The sequence below is a fragment of the Aythya ferina genome (genome assembly GCF_964211825.1).
Source record: "Aythya ferina genome assembly, chromosome: 1".
NCBI classification, from domain to species: Eukaryota; Metazoa; Chordata; class Aves; order Anseriformes; family Anatidae; genus Aythya; species Aythya ferina.
Window position 1 is genome coordinate 75,180,010 of NC_140296.1, and position 18,561 is coordinate 75,198,570.

Below are 18,561 nucleotides of genomic sequence, written 5' to 3' on the forward strand. Positions count from 1 at the left end.
CCTGCTATTCCTCTATCTTCCTGCTATTCCTCTAACTTCCTGCTGTCTCCTCCAGAGATACCAAAAAATTATGCTCCAGTTAGTCTTTTGAAAGGAAAACAACAGTCACTTCTTCATAGAAATAAGCAAGGAGATGGCCCTGCTTTAGAGTCCATTTTGCTTTTTGTATCTCACATCAGGATAGTAATGGTCCCTTTGTGCTTGTATAATGTGGAAGTTTTCTGTCACTGTTCTGTAATGATTCAGGAAAATTGTACTATGAACTTAGGAACTCTGAAAGTGATTCAATATCTAGGGTTTAAAAGTTGCAGCGTGTGTGGGAAAGGGATTCAGCACTTACTCTGAAATTGTTTCAGATGACACAAGACAGAGATCAAAGCAACAGTAACGAGAATTTATTTAAACAATCCAATCTACACAGTGCTGTTTCTAGTTTCAGACCAGATGTAAGGAAATAAGAGGAATTCACCACTGAAAGTGACCTATAGTGGTAGATCAGCTCCCAGAGTTTTCTACCTGTCCATATTGTCTGGCCAACAAGCTGTTGCAATATTTACACAGAACAAGGATCCTACTCATAAACTACACCATCTTCCTGGGATAATTTTTCAGTGAAAATGATATTGATCTTTTTAGTAAATTAATCTTTTTAATATAATTTTATATCCTTATGCTTTTCCTGGACTGATATTCAGACTTAATTATTCAAGCTCAGCATCATTTTCTGTGATTCATAACTCATTTGGAATATTAACCTTGACACTTTCCTACTGGGTATAATCCACACCTAAATTTTTAAGTGCTAATGACTGTTGTACATAGATAGGCAGAGATATCTTTTATACAGAAGATGTACACAGTCTCTTGACAGCTGTCTGGTTTTTAAACTAACACTATTAACACACAGTTGGTATAACGTTGGGTGACCACTTCGTGCTGCTAGGTGGTAGATATTTTAAACCTCACCAAGTAACACCCATATAAACATAAATCTATATTATCTTTAGATTTTTATTTTGTAAATCAGATATTTGCAATAATTTAAACCAAAATAATCCTTGCATCTCATTTATAACTTTTAGAATTGGTGTCCATGTGCTTTATGGTGAAAATGGAATTGCATTTGATGCAATGACAGGAGTCAATATTTAAAGCTACTCTGAAAGATGGATAGTCATGCTGAGGTCTGAACTTGCGCTGTTTCCCAAAAACAGCTTAAGCAAAGATTGTTGTTTGAAGTAATGTATATTAGAAAGTTTAAATTTTCTAATGTCAGACTAGATAGTTAATTATGTGTTCCTACCTATTCAATATTACAAATTCCAATAAAACCCATGGAAAAAAAGTGTGCAGTAATGTGAAACTTTTCAGCCACGAGACTATATATAGATAAGTAAAGAGCTATGCAAAAGGTAGTTTTCTCACTTGAAGTAGCCACCTATCCTATTTATGGACAGTGAAAAACTTGTAGGGAAAAAAAGGTAGATTCTGAATCCCCCAAAGCAGAAATAGAAAAGTTCATGGAGAAGTCAAAATAGAATGTATGGAAAGACCTGGGCTTGATACTAAAGGTATTAAAATCCATGTGGTGCATAGAAAGTCTAAGAGTCTGAGGAGACAACTGTTCAAGTACTTCACTGTGATATGTTGTTCTTTCATTTATATATTTATTTATTTTTACTTGAAATGTGAGACACAGGAAATACAGGCTCATAATATTTGAACTATAAATTGCTACTGGATTCTGTGAGTGGAATGCATATTTCAGTGCTTTCAGATATTTCTATTATTGTATAAAACAGCCTCAATTTAGATACAAGTGCTGGGCCCAGACCATGCTTAACCACATTCCAAACCCATCCATTCACTAGAAATATTTTTTTCAAAGTTTAATTCATTTTAAAGATGAACAGGTTTCACAGAATGCCCCATCCCTAGAAGTGTTTAAGACCAGTTTGGATGGGGCTTTAAGCAACCTGGTTTAGTGGGACGTGTACCTGCCCATGGCAATGGGATTGGAACTAGGTGGGCTTTAATGTCCCTTCCAACTCAAACCATGCTATGACTCTGTAATTCTACTTGTGATAACTTTTCATAGAGTTGTGACAATTAAATAACAGCATAGATATTGTCACAGAATAAACACATTGCCCTTCTCCAAAGATGTCTGGATGACTCAGTAGTGTTGGATAGTGTAGAAGCAAAGGAAAGGTCTGCAAAGTAATGTTATGATTAGTCGATAATGCAGTTGGTGTTTAGTTGGTTTAGAGGTAGAAAAGGTTCTCACAGCATCCTGAGAACTACCATAATTGTAACAAATTTCTAACTAGTGCATTTAATTAGAGAATTCAGTAACATAGTTAAATTGGTACTTTCTTCTGTGTAAAGTTTCTAAGCACCATTTTTAATGAAATATAATTTTTCTGAGTTTATCCCTCAGAGCTCTAGTCATACCTCAATTTATTTTTGGTTCTTATTTTTAGTTGCATCTGCATGTATCTGTGACACATGATCTAGACCAAATTGTCTACAAGAATTCCTGCAAGATGCCTTTTTATCTTTTACAACTAATGTTTAATTTTGTTTTTAAATTAAACACGTTCTATAAACTCTGTCTAATTTATATTAGTAAGTTTACTATAATAAAGATAATAGTTGTAGGTAGAAAATATAGGTCAGCAAATCTAGCACATTTTTAAAATGTACTTTTAATCAAAAGCTTCTAGCTAGATAGCATGTTTATTAATTGAAAATTGTATCTTGCAGTTTTTTTCTGTGCCTTTTTGTGTGTGTGTGTGTTTTTGTTGTTGTTTGTTTTGTTTTGTTTTTACTAAGAAGAAATCATTCTCTTATCAAACAACACTTTCAGGTGGAAAATCAACAAACTGGGAAGGAGGTATTCGTGTGCCTGGGCTTCTCCGTTGGCCTGGAATGATACCAGCTGGTACCTATATGGATGAGCCAACAAGTAACATGGATATATTTCCTACCATTGTCAAACTTGCTGGGGCACAGTTACCCAATGACAGGTATGCTCTGAACTGTTCTATAGAAAATCTCATGTGCATTTGGTACATTCTGATGATAACTGTTAGGACAGAAGTAAGAATAAAAAGAAAAACTAGATGTTAAGTACCTTTTTTTTTTTTTTTGTAATTACATTTCATGTTGACATTCTGATATGCTTTACAAAAAACATTGTATGTAAACATTGTATGTAAAAGCAGTTTGGCCAGCAGAACAGCTTTTTTGTGCTACTTTATCCCAGTTCATTTAGTGGGCTTCTTTTGTTCATGTTAAATGAAAACTTGAAGTCCCTTCTCCTTACTGTTCCTCTTCATCAGTCCTTACTCTATACTTTCTCACATCACTTAGCCTTACCAAGAATGTTGAAGTTAAAGGGAATTGTGTAACTAGAAGACAGAAAAAACAACAACAAAAAATCATAAAGCTGGGCACCAGAGAGGGGGTCGGCCATTGACAATGTGAACAGCAATTAAGACAATGTTTACACTGTCATTCTTAAGCAGTTCTTTAACAGTTCTTTACTGTAAATAAATGCAAAAATAAAAATAAAAATAAATAAACATAAACATAAACATAAACATAAATAAATGCTTGAAACCTGCCATTTCATAAACAGCTAGGTATTAACTGAGGCTGAACTCAGTATCAAGCACTCATTACTGACCCTTACTTTCTCTGTTAACAGTTTTTGTTTTTTATTTTTTCTGATATCATTTGTAAAGATCAGCTCTGCGGCTAGTTCAGATCATGGTCATGCAAACAGTTATGTCATCTGATGTGATAATCCTGCAGGGAAGGGAACAAGCATCCGGCAACTACAGAGTGAGAGAATACCACCAAAAGCAACATACCATCAAGTCACAGCCTAGAATTATTTACTAAAAGCAAAAATGAATTTATCAGAAAAGGCTTCATTCTACATGAATGAAGATGGTAGAAACAAGACCTGCAAGTGTAAATTATTTTTAACTTTACGAGTTAAACCTTGGCCCGCTTAGTGTAACAAAACAAATCAAAAAGCTACCCTTTTCTTACAATTTATTGTTCTCTACTAAATGAGTGAAAATAATCTATTACAGAGGTTAGCAACCTGATGGAAAAAAACAAAAACCAAAAAACCACCAAGCTTATAAATTAATAAGTTTTACTGACATTTGCACATCCCAATGTTTTATCTCGTTCAGGAGATACACAATCTCATCAGCAAGATGCCTCCACCTAAACTCTGTTGCCATCCCAGTCCAATATGTGGAGAAACCCACTGCTACACTTACTCTTTGTACACATCTGCCATGCACAAACAGCTTTTGAGTACAAAGAATCCAGAATCCACATGGAGAAGACCAGTGGTAAGCAGAGACAGTCTGCTAACGATGATTCATGGAGATTCTGCAGGAAATGGCAGGGCAGGACATGTGTAAGGCATGAGAAACTAGTCTTGCACTGAGACATCCCCTACAAGCAGTAACTCTGTTGAATCTAAGCAGTTCAAACTATTCTTACTGAGGGCAGATCTTATGCACTTCATTTTCATATTCCTTGGTTGAAGACTAAGCACTGATGTTTTATTTTCATCTCTTTGCTAGAAATCTCAATATATTTGTATAACTTCCACTTTCAAGTTTCTCCTCACTGATTCTTCTTCTGTGTATACTATATGCCATAATTATTGTTTCATGGTAGGTCTGAGTGAGATGCTGTAGACTAGTTTGAATCATACACAGAATACATACCTACATATATAGAATCGTCTAGGTTGGCAGAGACCTTCAAGATCATCTAGTCCAGCCATCAGCCTGGACTTTCTAGTCCCATCACTACACCACATCCCTCAGTGCCACATCCACACATCTCCTAAATACCCACAGGGATGAGGACTGCGCAATGCAGCCCGTTCCAGTGCTTGACAGTGGGACCATCCTATTCCTTCAGTGTATTTTTCCTGAAAAACATTAGAAATTACTCCAGCTAGGATTCAGACACTGAATCAAGCAAGTTAAAGGGGGATGGAGGAGGTGCTCCTTGTAAAAGAAGAAAGATAGGTCATCAGAAAGAAAAGGCTTAGGTATAGCCCTAAAACAAGTAGATAAGGCTATATGAGAGTACTGTTGACATATTACTGGAGACAACCTTTTCCCCATCACAAGTCTGTAGAACAGAATGTATGCAATAGACATACAGACATCCTACACTCAGCTTGATGATGACCAAGCTTGCAGGGGCAAAAATCAGGAAAGAAAACATGACAGAATGAAAGTGAGAAAGATCCTCATTCAGCAGACCCCACAACCAGGGATGCATCCAGAAAACAGAGTTGGACAACACTGCTTTACAAATAACAGTCTTGTTTCCTAATACTATCTCGTAGTAATTATGCTAATGTGAAACAGGTTTTACATGGTAATGAAAATTGATAAATAGACACTTAGGGGTTTAAAAGTTTCAAAAACATTTTTACAAGATGTTGCTCAAAATACTTAAAAAAAAAACAATTACCTGATGATCTGTATACCAGCAGAAATTAGCATCCTATAAAACTTTTTGTAAAACTTGTAATTCACACCATGTCAAAAATGCAGATTGTGATTTGTCCCGTATCAACTGATTCCAGCTATTTGATGGCTTCGTATATGGAAACATTTAAATGACTTGCTTATTATATAACACCATTTCAATGTAAATTGACTTACTCCTTCAAAACATCATCAAAATTGTCCAGCAGCAGATAGAGAATTTATATATATATATGTATGCATGTGTGTGTAGTTGATAAACACATATTTAAACATAGTTCATTTTCAACTTTAAAATTACTAGTTCTGTGTTAAATTCTAGCATGCATAATTTATTAGACAGAGTTCTTCCCATTACTTCTGGGGATGCAAACACAGCACAGCAGAGATTTTTCTGATCTTAGAGTTACTTCAGCCAGACTGCTTCCAAGCAGCTTGAGCAGGTATATGCATTTATACCTGAAGGACTGGGTTCTAGCAATTTACTCACATATGTCTGATTACATTCTCAGCAAGAAAAGAGAAAAGTGGGATGAGGAAGCAACCACTCCTAATGGCAAAATATAAAATTAATGTTTCCTTAAATAATATAGAAACCAAAGGGGAAGAGCACCTGAACAGTTTTTTTCCAAATTGATCAACTGGAAGTGACCATTCAGATCATAAGATGTAGATTTATTGTTTTAAGAAGTGGAAATGCAGAGTTATATTTTTTAGAAAGGGAAGTTTTGGTTATTCTGACTTAGAAATGCTTTCTTACTCAGAATTATTGACGGACATGATCTGATGCCCTTACTTCAAGGAAAAGTTACCCGATCCAAGCATGAATTTCTCTTCCATTACTGTAATGCATATTTAAATGCAGTACGCTGGCATCCAGGAAACAGTAAGTAAACTTGTGTGTTCAAACTTTAACTATTTTATATAATTTTTATTGCAGCTTAAAAAGAATCAGAAAAAAATACATACAAACAAACAAACAAAAACTAACTTGTACTATAGTAACAAATGAGTTGTTTAAAACATCTCTCCATTTTCCTTCCATTTCACTTTTTCCAGAACACACCTATTCACGGAGCCATTTTACTGTTTGACATTAATTTGTTACTATGCATTAATGTTACATATCAAGACAACAGAGATATCTATAGTATCTGAGCTATTTTTTAAAAACTTACCTGAAAGACAGTCTGTTTTATGGAATGAAGTAGTCAATGTTAACTGTTATACCTTCCTAAAAATGTACAGGTAATAGCATGGTTTGTTGAGTAACAGCGCAAGTATGACACCAGCCTGTCTATTTTTATTATTGAGATAGCAATGTACAGAACTATTATTCTGATAATATATACTATCATATCAGAGATATCAGATAGTATATACTATCATTAGAATAGACAAGTCAAAGTCAAAATTATACCAGAGATTATTCAGTAATATAGGAGACCTTTTCAGACTTTTTTTTAACTGAATAAATCCAATTGGTAGTCTAAAGAAGAAAGTATTGCCCACTGATCTGCTCATTTTTAACCAACAGCTTACTGCTTCTGGTAGTAACTTCCACATTAATCAAATATTTCCCTTTCCATAAAAATCTCTGGGATGAATGAAGTTGAACATGTCAGCTGACATTCAAAGCATTGACATATGTTACAGTTTAAAAATGATGATTTGAAACAAGCTTTTGATGTAGCATTTCTGGCTTTAAGTACTTTGGGAAAGGACTTAATACTTAATTTGCAAAGGTCTTTTTGGTCATCTTCAGGCTCACTCTCTGCCTTAGCCTTTTAACTAGGAGAAATTAAAATATTACTTATAACAGTCAGTTACCAGATCATTTTGTTTCTGAGGTTGGGTGAAATTACTCTGCTTCGTTAGGAGATAAGCTGCAGGCAGGCAGAGAAGATATTCTTCTCACTAAAACACCATTGCAAAATGAAGTACCCCTATCCTGAGCAAAGGGTCAACTTGGTTATTTACTGAAGGGAAATTTAATGGGAAAAGAAGGGGAGCAATGATGAGGGACTTGTCTATTATATTTACTGTGTGGAAACAATGTACATTGTGATTTTCCCTTTATCCTTCTTCTAGAGCAAGAAAAAAAACTAAAGCCCATTCAGACTCTGGCAATAACATTTTCATAACACTGGGCTGATTTCTGTATGGAAGTGTATTTGAAATGCCACCTTGTCAGCCTGCTGTATAGTGTGAGAGTAGGCAACAGCTAAATATTCGTCTCCGCTCTTTTTTGTATGAGTCCCCTGGGAGTACTCAGTGTCTGCTTCAGTCTTGTTGAATCAGATCTTCAGAAATGCCTTTTCCACGTAGACAATACAATCATATTTGTAAATATATTTGTTGCAGTCAGCTAAAGTTTTGCCCCTGTTTACCTCTTTCCTATGTTTTATTGTTGTATAGAGATAAATACACTTGCATTACAGCTCTATGCACCTGATACCATCAGCATTGCTGTAAGTACTCATGTGGAAAAATGAGTATGGTTGGTTTTTCTTCTGATATCTTAGCAGCTCTGTATGAAGCAACTGATAAGTTCAAAGTGTATTATATTACTAGTTAGTGTATTATTGTCCTCTAGCCTCCCTCCACAGCTCTTTACAGCTAATCGCAGAGTCCATTCACAGGAACTATTTCTGCTACTATGAAATGATATTACATTTTAGTATATGAAAATGAACAGAAAGTAGAAATACAATACACTTTTTTTGTTTTGTTTTGTTTCCTTGGAGAAGCCATTTTTTCAATAATTTAATTCAAACCATTGCAGAGCTTCTGCCAAGCAGCAAAGAACTAAATTAGAAGTATCCTATGGCAACAGTTCATTCCCTATACTTAGGAACACATCCAAAAAAAGTAGATGAGGTCACCTTCGTTAAAGACAGGCTGAAGAAGTGAACAATTTTCACTTAAATTCAGAATGCTAGTATGATTACTTGTAAGGATATAAGGCTTCAAGGTTTAGGTAGATCTGATTACCATTCCTAAATAACATGTATCCCATGCCTCACATACTTTATGGCCTCGATAAGTACCACATTCATCCCTAAGCACGTATATTTTCCAGTATCCAGAAATCTCTGTAGAATATCTCATCTTATAGTTGCCAATGACTGCAGTCAAGCCAATAGCACTCAATTCACAGAGGACCACCAGAAACAGATTCTTGGTATTAAGGATACTCTTGAAGACAATTCCTTATATAAGAAAGAAACAGAAAATTTGTGAGAAGAACATCATCAGGAATCATTGTACATTCTGTGCAGTGTAAATTGTCTTTTAAGCCAGGTAAGATTTGTGGCGTTTTTGATCTGTATTCCCCAGATAGTTAACTATATTGATTCTGCTACTTTGGAATTGTGTAAAAACATTCTTCATATAGAATATGCTTGTACATATGGCCCAAATGCTGACCAGCTCTGCCTCTCAATAGGTCTGAAGTCTCTGAAAAGGCTTAGTAGAAAACACTGTGATCATGTGTAATTAACAACCCCAACTATATTCCGTGTCTTCTGCACTAGAGCAGGCTGCCCAGAGCCACATCCATCCTGCCCTTGAATGCTTGGGGCATCCACAGCCTCTCTGGGCAACCTTTTCCAGTGCCTCACCACCCTCTGAGTGAAAAACTTTCTGCTAAATTCTAACCTAAATCTCCCCTGTCTTAGTTTAAAACCATTCCCCCTTGTCCTATCACTACCAACACATGTAAACGGGCATTCCCCCCTCCTGTTTATATGTTCCCTTCAAGTACTGGAAGGCTGTAATGAGGTCTCCCTGGAGCCTTCTCTTCTCCAAGCTAAACAAGCCCAGTTCCCTCAACCTTTCTTCATAGGAGAAGTGCTCCAGCCCTCTGATCATCATCTGACTACATTATAGACTGCTGTTCCCTTCTTCATCAAATGTGTAATTTCTATCAGTTTTAAAGATGTATTTTTTTGAAGCACAAAACAGCAACATAGAAAAGAAGGGTTACAACTGCTAAGGAAAATATTATTTATTTATTAACTAAAGCACAATCCATTCTAAATAAATGGGAAAAGTGCATATATTGCATATATGCACCTATTAAGACATACATTCTTATATTTCTTGCTATATTTCTTTTCTAGGAAGTCTTAGTATATATGACAGACTCAGCTTGTATATTTCACTTTTTTTCCTTAGATACTCAAAGTGTAGATTTAGCTTTGATCCTAAGGAAAAATTGTCTTCACCAGGAAGTGAGAGGAGAGCAAATGTTCTGCATAGTCAACTGGTTCCTTGTTGCCTCCATCACTCTACAGTTCCTTTAATAACTTTATCTTTGACATTGTTAGATTTCCATTATGTACTTCACTAGAAGAATGAAAAATAGGTTTTGGTTTAATTTTTGACTCTTAGGCTATACATTATGAAACAGACAAATTTGGTGTAGGTGAAATTTATAGTATTGCACACATTTCCCTTGCTAACATACTTCCAAAGTCTGACTAAGCAGGTGTGCTTCTCACATCACTCAGGGAAGGTCAGAAACTTCAAAGTGAGCAGATAACCATTGCTGAATATTTTACATCTATATGTTTAGAAGCTAAGCATTCCTCATAACCAAATCAATGCTCATCTTCATTAAAACATGTTAGTTGAGTCAGTTACAGCATTCATTCCCCTTCATCAGTCCTTTGAAGGAGCATTAGATTATGTGTGCTACATAATGCTCTTCTCAACCGATACCTCAAAATTTAAGCCTGATCCTTTCTAGAGGTGTCAGAAAAAGAAAAAAAAAAATCTCCCTTTCTTCTGCTCTCCTTCTCTCTCAGCCACAGAAAACAGACTAACAGCATTTTCTTCTTCATCTCTCTTTGATTCACTTGCATTTTGCCTGATACTGAAAAATAATGTACATTCTTCCTGACATTCGGAATTAAAAAAGGAATGAAATATCAGGCAATTTTCGTTGCTCATGATTCATACTTCTCTCATAGACACGTGCATGCTGACACTTACTGTCAGTGCCTTGGAAACAAATAAGACATATAGTCCTAGTTCTTGGAGGATGACTTCCTGTTATTTCGTATCATTTGAAACCAATTTAATTGATCAGTTATGTATACAGAGTGGAAGACATGTTCAAACAGTGTCAGCAAAGTACTGTGATTTTCCATTATCAATGCATATTCTCCATGGTTTCCTGGAGTACCATACAAGTACTAATATACAAAAGCAGCATCTGTGAAAATATAAAATAAAATAAAATCAGCTCTTCTTTCTGCCTACTCTGATGATTAAATAGGTTTAAACATTTACATTTAAAACAAACCAGGTGTAGGTTCCGCCTTGACTGTAAGTTGAGCCACCCAGAGTTTTATATAGCACTGTGTTAGTTGTGCATGTCAGATTATGCTTTGGCCTAATTTAACTCTGATCACATGTTCTTCTGTTTGTGCAAGAAGACTAGTACTTGTGTACTTGCTAAAGTTATAATTTAGCATAATTGCACACTAAAAAAAAAAAAGTAAAAAAATATCAAGAGCTCTGTCTCCAGAACATTAGTGGCATATGAATCAGTACTATTAAAAATGCATTGCTATGACAACTTAATTATAAGGAGAGAATTCATCAGATAGATAGTGAATCTACAGTTGAATGGAACTATTGCATCTTTCATACTCCTCTGATTGTGGGCAAAATTTTCATTTGATAAGGAGGAAATATATTGTAACCTTTCGTAATAAATGCTAAAAAACCTAATGCACTACAGTTTGTATTAGAAAGAAATAACAAAATTCACAGTATTTTGGTACTACTAATAAAAATGCAATAATATTTCTGATAAATGCTACAGTGGCGGTACTAGCAGCACTTTACGTTTTCTATTTCAAAATGGATTTCATTATTCAGTAGAAACTTTTTATTCTAAGAAAAGGGGAAAAATTTAATATGTTTTTGTTTTTATGAAAATGTTTAGTGATTTGTGTAAGGTTAATTAAAACAACTTCTGTACTAGAAAGTGATTTAAAAATTGCCGTTTAGGAATTATTTTCTTCCATATTCTAAATCTGTCATTCAGTAAAAAAAGAAAAAGAAAAGGAATCTTATTATGGCAAGTTCATTTGAAACATGTAGACTGTTGAATCAAACTAGTGCAAATATAATATATTTTAAAGACAGCAGAATTTCACTGAGAAGCTTCAGTTTACATGAAGAAAAAGAAAATTGTATTAACTAGTGAGGCAACAATGGCCAATATTATCCGCATTAAAAATGTCTGTCTATACAAAATAAATTATGAAATAAATATGGTTAGAGTCTTCTACAAAGGACAAAATAACACATTCACAAATGTCAACATGAGGTGTACCGGTAATCATCAGGAAGTCTTAAAGCTGTCAGAGGATAAGTACTCAGCATTTTTTGATAATCTGATAAGATAAAACTAAATGGTGGTATCCATTATGATCTGTTATTTCAGCCAAAGATTTTTACTGAAATAGAATGTTTAATATGGGATACTAGCAAGTAAAGGTTTGGCTCTGAATTTTGAAGCTTGTATTACCTTCTTGCAAGTGCAGTAACCTCAGTTCAGAGGTGGATCTTCACCGCTGTTCAGTTTGAGGAAAGCATAATTCATTTTAAAAGCCATTGGTCAAGTGGTGAAAATGTGTCAGAACATTACCTTTGAAAGAAAAGTTCCTAAATGGCACATCTCAAACTAGCTTGTGAGCATAGCTTTCTGGACTTCAGAATAGAAATTTTCCACTTTGCCTTACTTAAAAAGCAAGATACATTTCAATTTGTGTTCATTCTGAGTTTCTTTTATTTTGGAATCTACTACAATTACTGAAAATAGCTCAATCAAATTCACCATTCAGGGATTCTTTCTATGTTATTATAGAATTCATAGCTATTGTGATTTCTAGTTGTTGCAATGTCCTCCAGCATCCAATTTTCCACTGTATTTCATGACAGATATCTTTTTCTTCAGTTAGGGGTGAGGAAATATTCTTAGTCATGTGTTTAATCCTTTGCATAGAAAAGTTACAGGTTAAAAAAAAAGTTATTTACAGCAGTTACAGGTTTATATATATATATATATATATATATTGCAGTTTTCAGACTGGATATGTATTGCTCAGAAAGACTATTTTAAAACAAGTTCTGGTTGCAATGGGTATTGCCTATCTTGTGATGAGATGGCATTGAAATAAGACTGATTTCTGAATAAATGAGAGTAAGAGGAATACCTAACACTTTTCCCTTCCTTTTGAAAGGAGTATGATATTCATACCTTAACGGGTAGTAGGGATTATGGTTAAACAGTTAAAAACTGTAAAATGAATTCATGTGCATAAAGAAACAATATTATTAAAACAACATTGCCTTGAGAGAGTGCATGGGAGAACAGAGTCTAGACACTGAAAAATGGGAAACCAGCTATGAAGCTCTATAGCCGCAGTCTGAAATTCTTTCTACAATCAAGTTCTCAGTACTAGGGCATGTGAGACTGGTAGTTGTCAGCAGCAAGTGGAAATTAATTTGGAAAAATTGCAATCAATATACTTCTGTTTAAAAATGCTGTCAGATTCTTGTTCAGCCCTCTTAGAACATTTAAGAAACATAACCATTAAGACATCCACCATGTAAATTAGCAATTCTGTTTTCTCTAAAATAGAAAGCATTTGAGATATCTCTAAATATTCGGTGCTTTAGAGATATTATTTAATAGTTGTTCTACTTTTCCTAATATGAACAAGAAATTTCAATTCATACATTCTCTGAAACTTCATAAGTGGGTTTTTGTACTGTGTTTATGTGGCAAGGGTTTGATAGCAGGTGAGCTGCAGGGGTGGCCTCTGTGAGCAGAGCCCAGCAGCTGCCCCATGTCAGACCAGAGCCAGCTCCAAAAGGGACCTGCTGCTGGCCAGAGCTGAGCTAGGGAGCAATGTTGGGTGGGACTCTGGGAGAGCAGATTTAAGAACCAAGCAAGCAAACAAACAAACAAAAAAAACAAAACAAACAAACAAACAAACAAACAAACAAAAACTGCTGCACAACAGAAGCTGGGAGAGAGAAGTGAGAACATGTGAGATAAACAGTCTTGCAGACCCCCAGGTCAGTGCAGCAGGAGAGCAGGTGCTCCAGGCAGGCAGCAGCAGTTCCCCTGCAGGCTGTGCAGGGAGAGGCCCCTGGTGGAGCAGGCTGTCCCCCTGCAGCCCATGAGTCCCACATGGAGCAGATCTCCACGCTGCAGCCTGTGGAGGAGCCCCCGGTGGAGCAGGTGGATGTGGCCTGGAGGAGGCTGCAGCCCATGGAGAGCCCCCACAGGAGCAGGCCCCAGGCCGGAGCTGCAGCCCGTGGAGAGGAGCCCACGCAGGAGCAGGGGTCTGGGGGGAGCTGTCGCCCACCCGTGGGGGACCCGTGCTGGAGCAGTTTGCTCCTGGGGGATGGATGGACCCCGTGGTACGGAGCCGTGTGGGAGCAGTGCTTGAAGAGCAGCTGCCTGTGGGCAGTCCCCGCAGGATCAGTTGGGGAAAGATGGCATCCCGTGAGAAGGACCCCATGTGGAGCAGGGGCAGGGAGTGACCATGAAGGAGTGGCGGAGATGCAGTGTTAGGGACTGACTGCAGCAGCCCCCATTCCCGGTTCTCCTTTGCTGCTCGGGAGGAGGACATAGAAGAGAGCAGATGGGGGAAGGTGGTTTGGGTTTGCTTTTTTTTTTGTTTGCTTCTCACTGCTCTAATCTGCTGTGAATAGGCAATAAATTATATGAATCTCTTTACACTGAGTCTGTTTTGCCCGTGATGGTAGCTGGTTAGGGATCTCCCTGTCCTTATTTCAACCCTGAAGCCCTTTCCACTGTATTTTTCTGCCCTTTTTCCTTTGAGGAGAGAGAGTGAGAGAATGGTTGTGGTGAAGTTCAGCTGTACAGCAGGATAAAACTACCACAGTTTCCCATCCTTTTTCTCATTACTTTCAAAGTAATAGGAGGGAGATCTGTTCATTGTTTGTTTGTTTGTTTGTTTGTTTTTTTGTCATGTGGTGAATGAATGCTGCACAATAGCTTCTGTCTGGTGTAGTTGTCACACCCGGTAGACCCATTTGCAGAACCTGTACCCTTGCTTAGGGCTTTTCTTATTCTTTTAATTGCTTCTGAGGAAGCATTTATGGTTTACTTGCCTTCTTTGTGGAGAACAAGAGATTTACATGATGCCATTTAACATCCTTGCTGATCAACGATTCACATTGACCCTGAGAATGCCTGCACTTATAGTTACATTCTTTCATTGCTTAACAATTTAAAGGAAGATATATTTAATAGAAGATTGATTCTGAAAGTGACCATCTCCTTTTGCACAACACTGTCAGAATGAGAGACAATAATACCATGTGACTATAACTGTTGTCAAGGAAACATTTTGTTGTCTTACAATGAAATATCTTTCTTTAATCAAACCATATCACACCAACCTCCTACCTTTTCTCATAGAAGAGCAGACAGGAAAGGATGAGAAAGAAATGATAAACATTTGAAGGTGTAAGATTTTTCTGTTGTCACAGAGATTTTTGCTTTCTAATTAGAAAAAATAGACGTATTTAGTCGTAGTAAAATTGATGCAGGAACACTTTTGTTTAAGAGAGCTATTCCCCCAGTGAAAGACTATGGTAAATGTCCTTTGACATTGACATTATACACAGAGACTTTCTCTCAGTGATCGTATCATAGCACTTTTTCTTCATATAAAAATAGAAACCATAGCATACTTGTCTATTGAATCCAAGATATTCTGACCTAAATTAGTAATGTTCTTAGTGAACAGAGAAAGGTTGACAGGATTCAGTGATCGTATAAAGGCAAAGACATTTAAAATAACTAATTCAGTATTATTTAAACTTCAGCATGAATGGCTTGCTGTCAGATATTGTGTCATGCACTTATGACAGTAAAAAGGAAAAAAAAAAAAGAAAAAAAGAATCTTACAGATTTTTTTTTTTTCTGTATGCTCCACAGCTAACCCTTAAATAGAAAAAGGATCTGTTAGAACAGTTTTCTGATAATTTTTGATCTATTTAGAAAATTAGCAGGAGTAAAAGCAAATATAAATAATAACGACTACATAGGAGTAGCTAAAAATGTGCTGCAACTTTCAAAAATGAATTTCAGAGTACCAAGTAACATAAAAAGTGGGTCTTCAACAATTTCTGGAGCATTACACTTCCAAAAATATCTTCTGTTCAGTATTGGATTTGAGCCTGCAGCGTTCTGCATGTTACATTCAGAACATAGCGCTGATTCATCCTAATTTAAAAATCAGATTCAAATGGCATATATTGTCTTAGGCAATGTTCTTCAAGGGAAGTAGTTAATGCATGCACAACCTACGTAGAGTATTATGTGTGCCAAAGACTATGCCATCCTATTACACCTAGAAAAGTAAGCAAAGTATTGGTTTATTAGAGAAATTCTCAATAAACCATACAAGACCATGAAACACAGAAAAAAATATCACAAATGAAAACACTGGATTCTCAGAGTATGTGCATGTGGACAATATTATGCTGGAGGCCAGTGTGCATCTGTGGACAACGTGCTTGTTTTCTGTGTTCATTGTAGGTGCTTTCTGAATGTAAGTCCTCAACAGTACTTTGGAAAAACAACACAACAAGGAATCTCCAATAACCAGTGTAAATGCCCTAAGCTTGAAAAAAGCTCATGTCCCAGTACAAACAGTGACCATCCTGTTGATGAAATCAACAACTTTATATTTGGTCTCAAATTATTAGAGGACAGATAATGCATTACATTTTTATAGTGTATTTTGTAAAGGCATCTGAAATTCCCTAAACTAAAAGGAAGAGAAAAAACTAGGAAATAGCTTTTCATTTGTTTCTTATGGTTGGTAGAGGAAATTTGTAGAAGGATTTGTGTAAAAGCTGTTTGAAACAGAAAGAAAATTCTTTCCACTCATAATTTTTGGCCGAGTTGCTTCAATGAGTAGAAATGCAAACTCTATGTAAACTCTAAACTCTATACTCTTATATAGAACAAGTTTCTACCAAGAGCTTGTGACATTTTTCAAAATACATTCATTATTCAAAATTGAACCCAATGATTTATTGAAAGTAATTCCTCCACTTCAGTTCAGTCATAAACTATTCAGCAGAATAGTAAATGTAATGCATTTATTTCTATTGACTCTGGTCTCGTAGATGTGGGACTGTAATGCAAACATGTGATGCTCACTCACTTACTTGTCTTCAATATTTTCATTTTAAAGAAAATAGGTTTCTAGCATTCTAGGAGGATGGAAGTTAGAAATCATGTTACAGTCATAAATTTAAAATCCAAGACCATAAAAAAGAACATACAGATCATGATACTTTAGTACTTAGAATTAGGACTTCTGCAATGAGTCAAAAGGCTGAGTCTTTTCGTATTACAAAATGTTAATCTTCCCTAAGATAATTTCGCCATTACCAAACGTGTGCTAATTTTTCATTTACTACCTGTCATCTGTCTGTGATATATTAATTTTTAAATAGTATGATATCACAGAAGCAAGCTTCTGAGTTTCACTTGATCAGCAACGGGACAGTACAGTCTTCAAGATTAACTTAATTGAATTATCTGGGCCCTCTTCAGTGCCACAGCAACACTGTGAGAGATCATCACAGAGGTCATATGGTGTAGAGGCCATCCAATACATTTCGCATGCATACATTTCGCTGTACATCAAGCTCTGATACATCCATATTCAGAAAGAAGCTCAGAACTAAAAGTATTATTGTTACCTTAGCATTCATACACTTGATAGCAAGCCTGGTTTGCCAGTAAAGATTTGTAGTTTGTGCCCAACAGTATCTTGACATATTGTGCTGCTTCTGATTCCTAACCAAATGTTATTCTGTAATTTAGTCCTTCCTGACAGAATTGTCATTTGGGAACGTTTGGATTGATTTTTTTTTTTTTTTTTTTTTTTTTTCTGAACAAAGTCCCCCACCAAAAATTGCAAACTTGACATAATTAATATCTTTCTTAAGCTGTCACTGTTGATTAATCATTTGGTGAAGCTGCTCAAACAATGCCATAATACTTATACACAACGTAAATACACAAAAGGAATAATAAAGTATAAATAAGTAATAAAGGAATCAAGAACAAATGGTCTCACAAAAATTAGTTTGTACAAGAATATGAGATGCTAGAAATACGGAAAATGCTAGAAATGCTAGATAAGAAATTGTGAGTAAAGAAATCTAGTTGAGTTCAGAATTACTTATTTCTCCATTATGTATCTCAGTGCAGTTTGGAGTTTCTTTTGAATACATTTTTCCCCAGTTCTAGCATGCTGTGAAAAACATGAAAATTTGGACTGATTCGTTCCTCATGGCCACAGCGTCTTATAATTGCAAATCCTTTAGTCCAGCTTGTGTCTAGGGTTTGTTGCTGTTGATCTTTTTTTCCTGCAGATGGTCATGGAAGCACTTTCATGTCCTTTGTTTAGCTCTCAAATTATTCCAACATTCAGCCTAGCTGACGGCGATTCATTACAACTACATTACAGTTACTTTTTTGTCATATAGGTAGTTATGTTTTATTAAGGGAAAATGCAATTTCTGCCTACAGTATGTAGACTGTGGATATTAAGGGATTTATATATAATTGAATTTGTTGTAGCTTTTTCTTCCCTGCTTTATGCAGCATACGTAACTCGGAAGGTAAAATAATACTTTTAGCATGATAGCTCCTCCCATTTTGTTTTATCTGAAGACTGCAGTCAATGCAATACAGGAAATCAGGTTTTTATTGTTTTATTTCTCAATGCCTAATCCCCAAACTTAATTTTGATCCAAAACTATTACATACAAGTTTAAATTTATTAGTTGTACCTATAAAAAACAATACTGCCAGTTCTGTAATACGTAGTGATAAATTGCTTGTAGTATTTATAGTTGACAATAATTTTTGGATTCTGAAAAAAATGCACTTGCTACTAAAGCCAATTTTCAGCTGTAGCCAGAGGCTCTAAGA

At 35.8% G+C, this 18,561-nt stretch overlaps 1 protein-coding gene across 2 annotated transcripts in view; it reads left to right on the forward strand.

Annotated features, from left to right (window-relative positions):
- STS (steroid sulfatase) overlaps positions 1-18,561 on the forward strand; it is a gene marked incomplete at its 5' end in the record, with an annotated part of 88,818 nt that overhangs the window by 50,422 nt on the left and 19,835 nt on the right. For both annotated transcript variants that reach the window (XM_084505924.1, XM_084505925.1), the window contains 2 exons: positions 2,870-3,029; positions 6,305-6,426. In XM_084505924.1, coding sequence (XP_084362050.1) covers positions 2,870-3,029; positions 6,305-6,426 — 282 coding nt within the window. The remainder of the gene's footprint in view (positions 1-2,869; positions 3,030-6,304; positions 6,427-18,561) is intronic.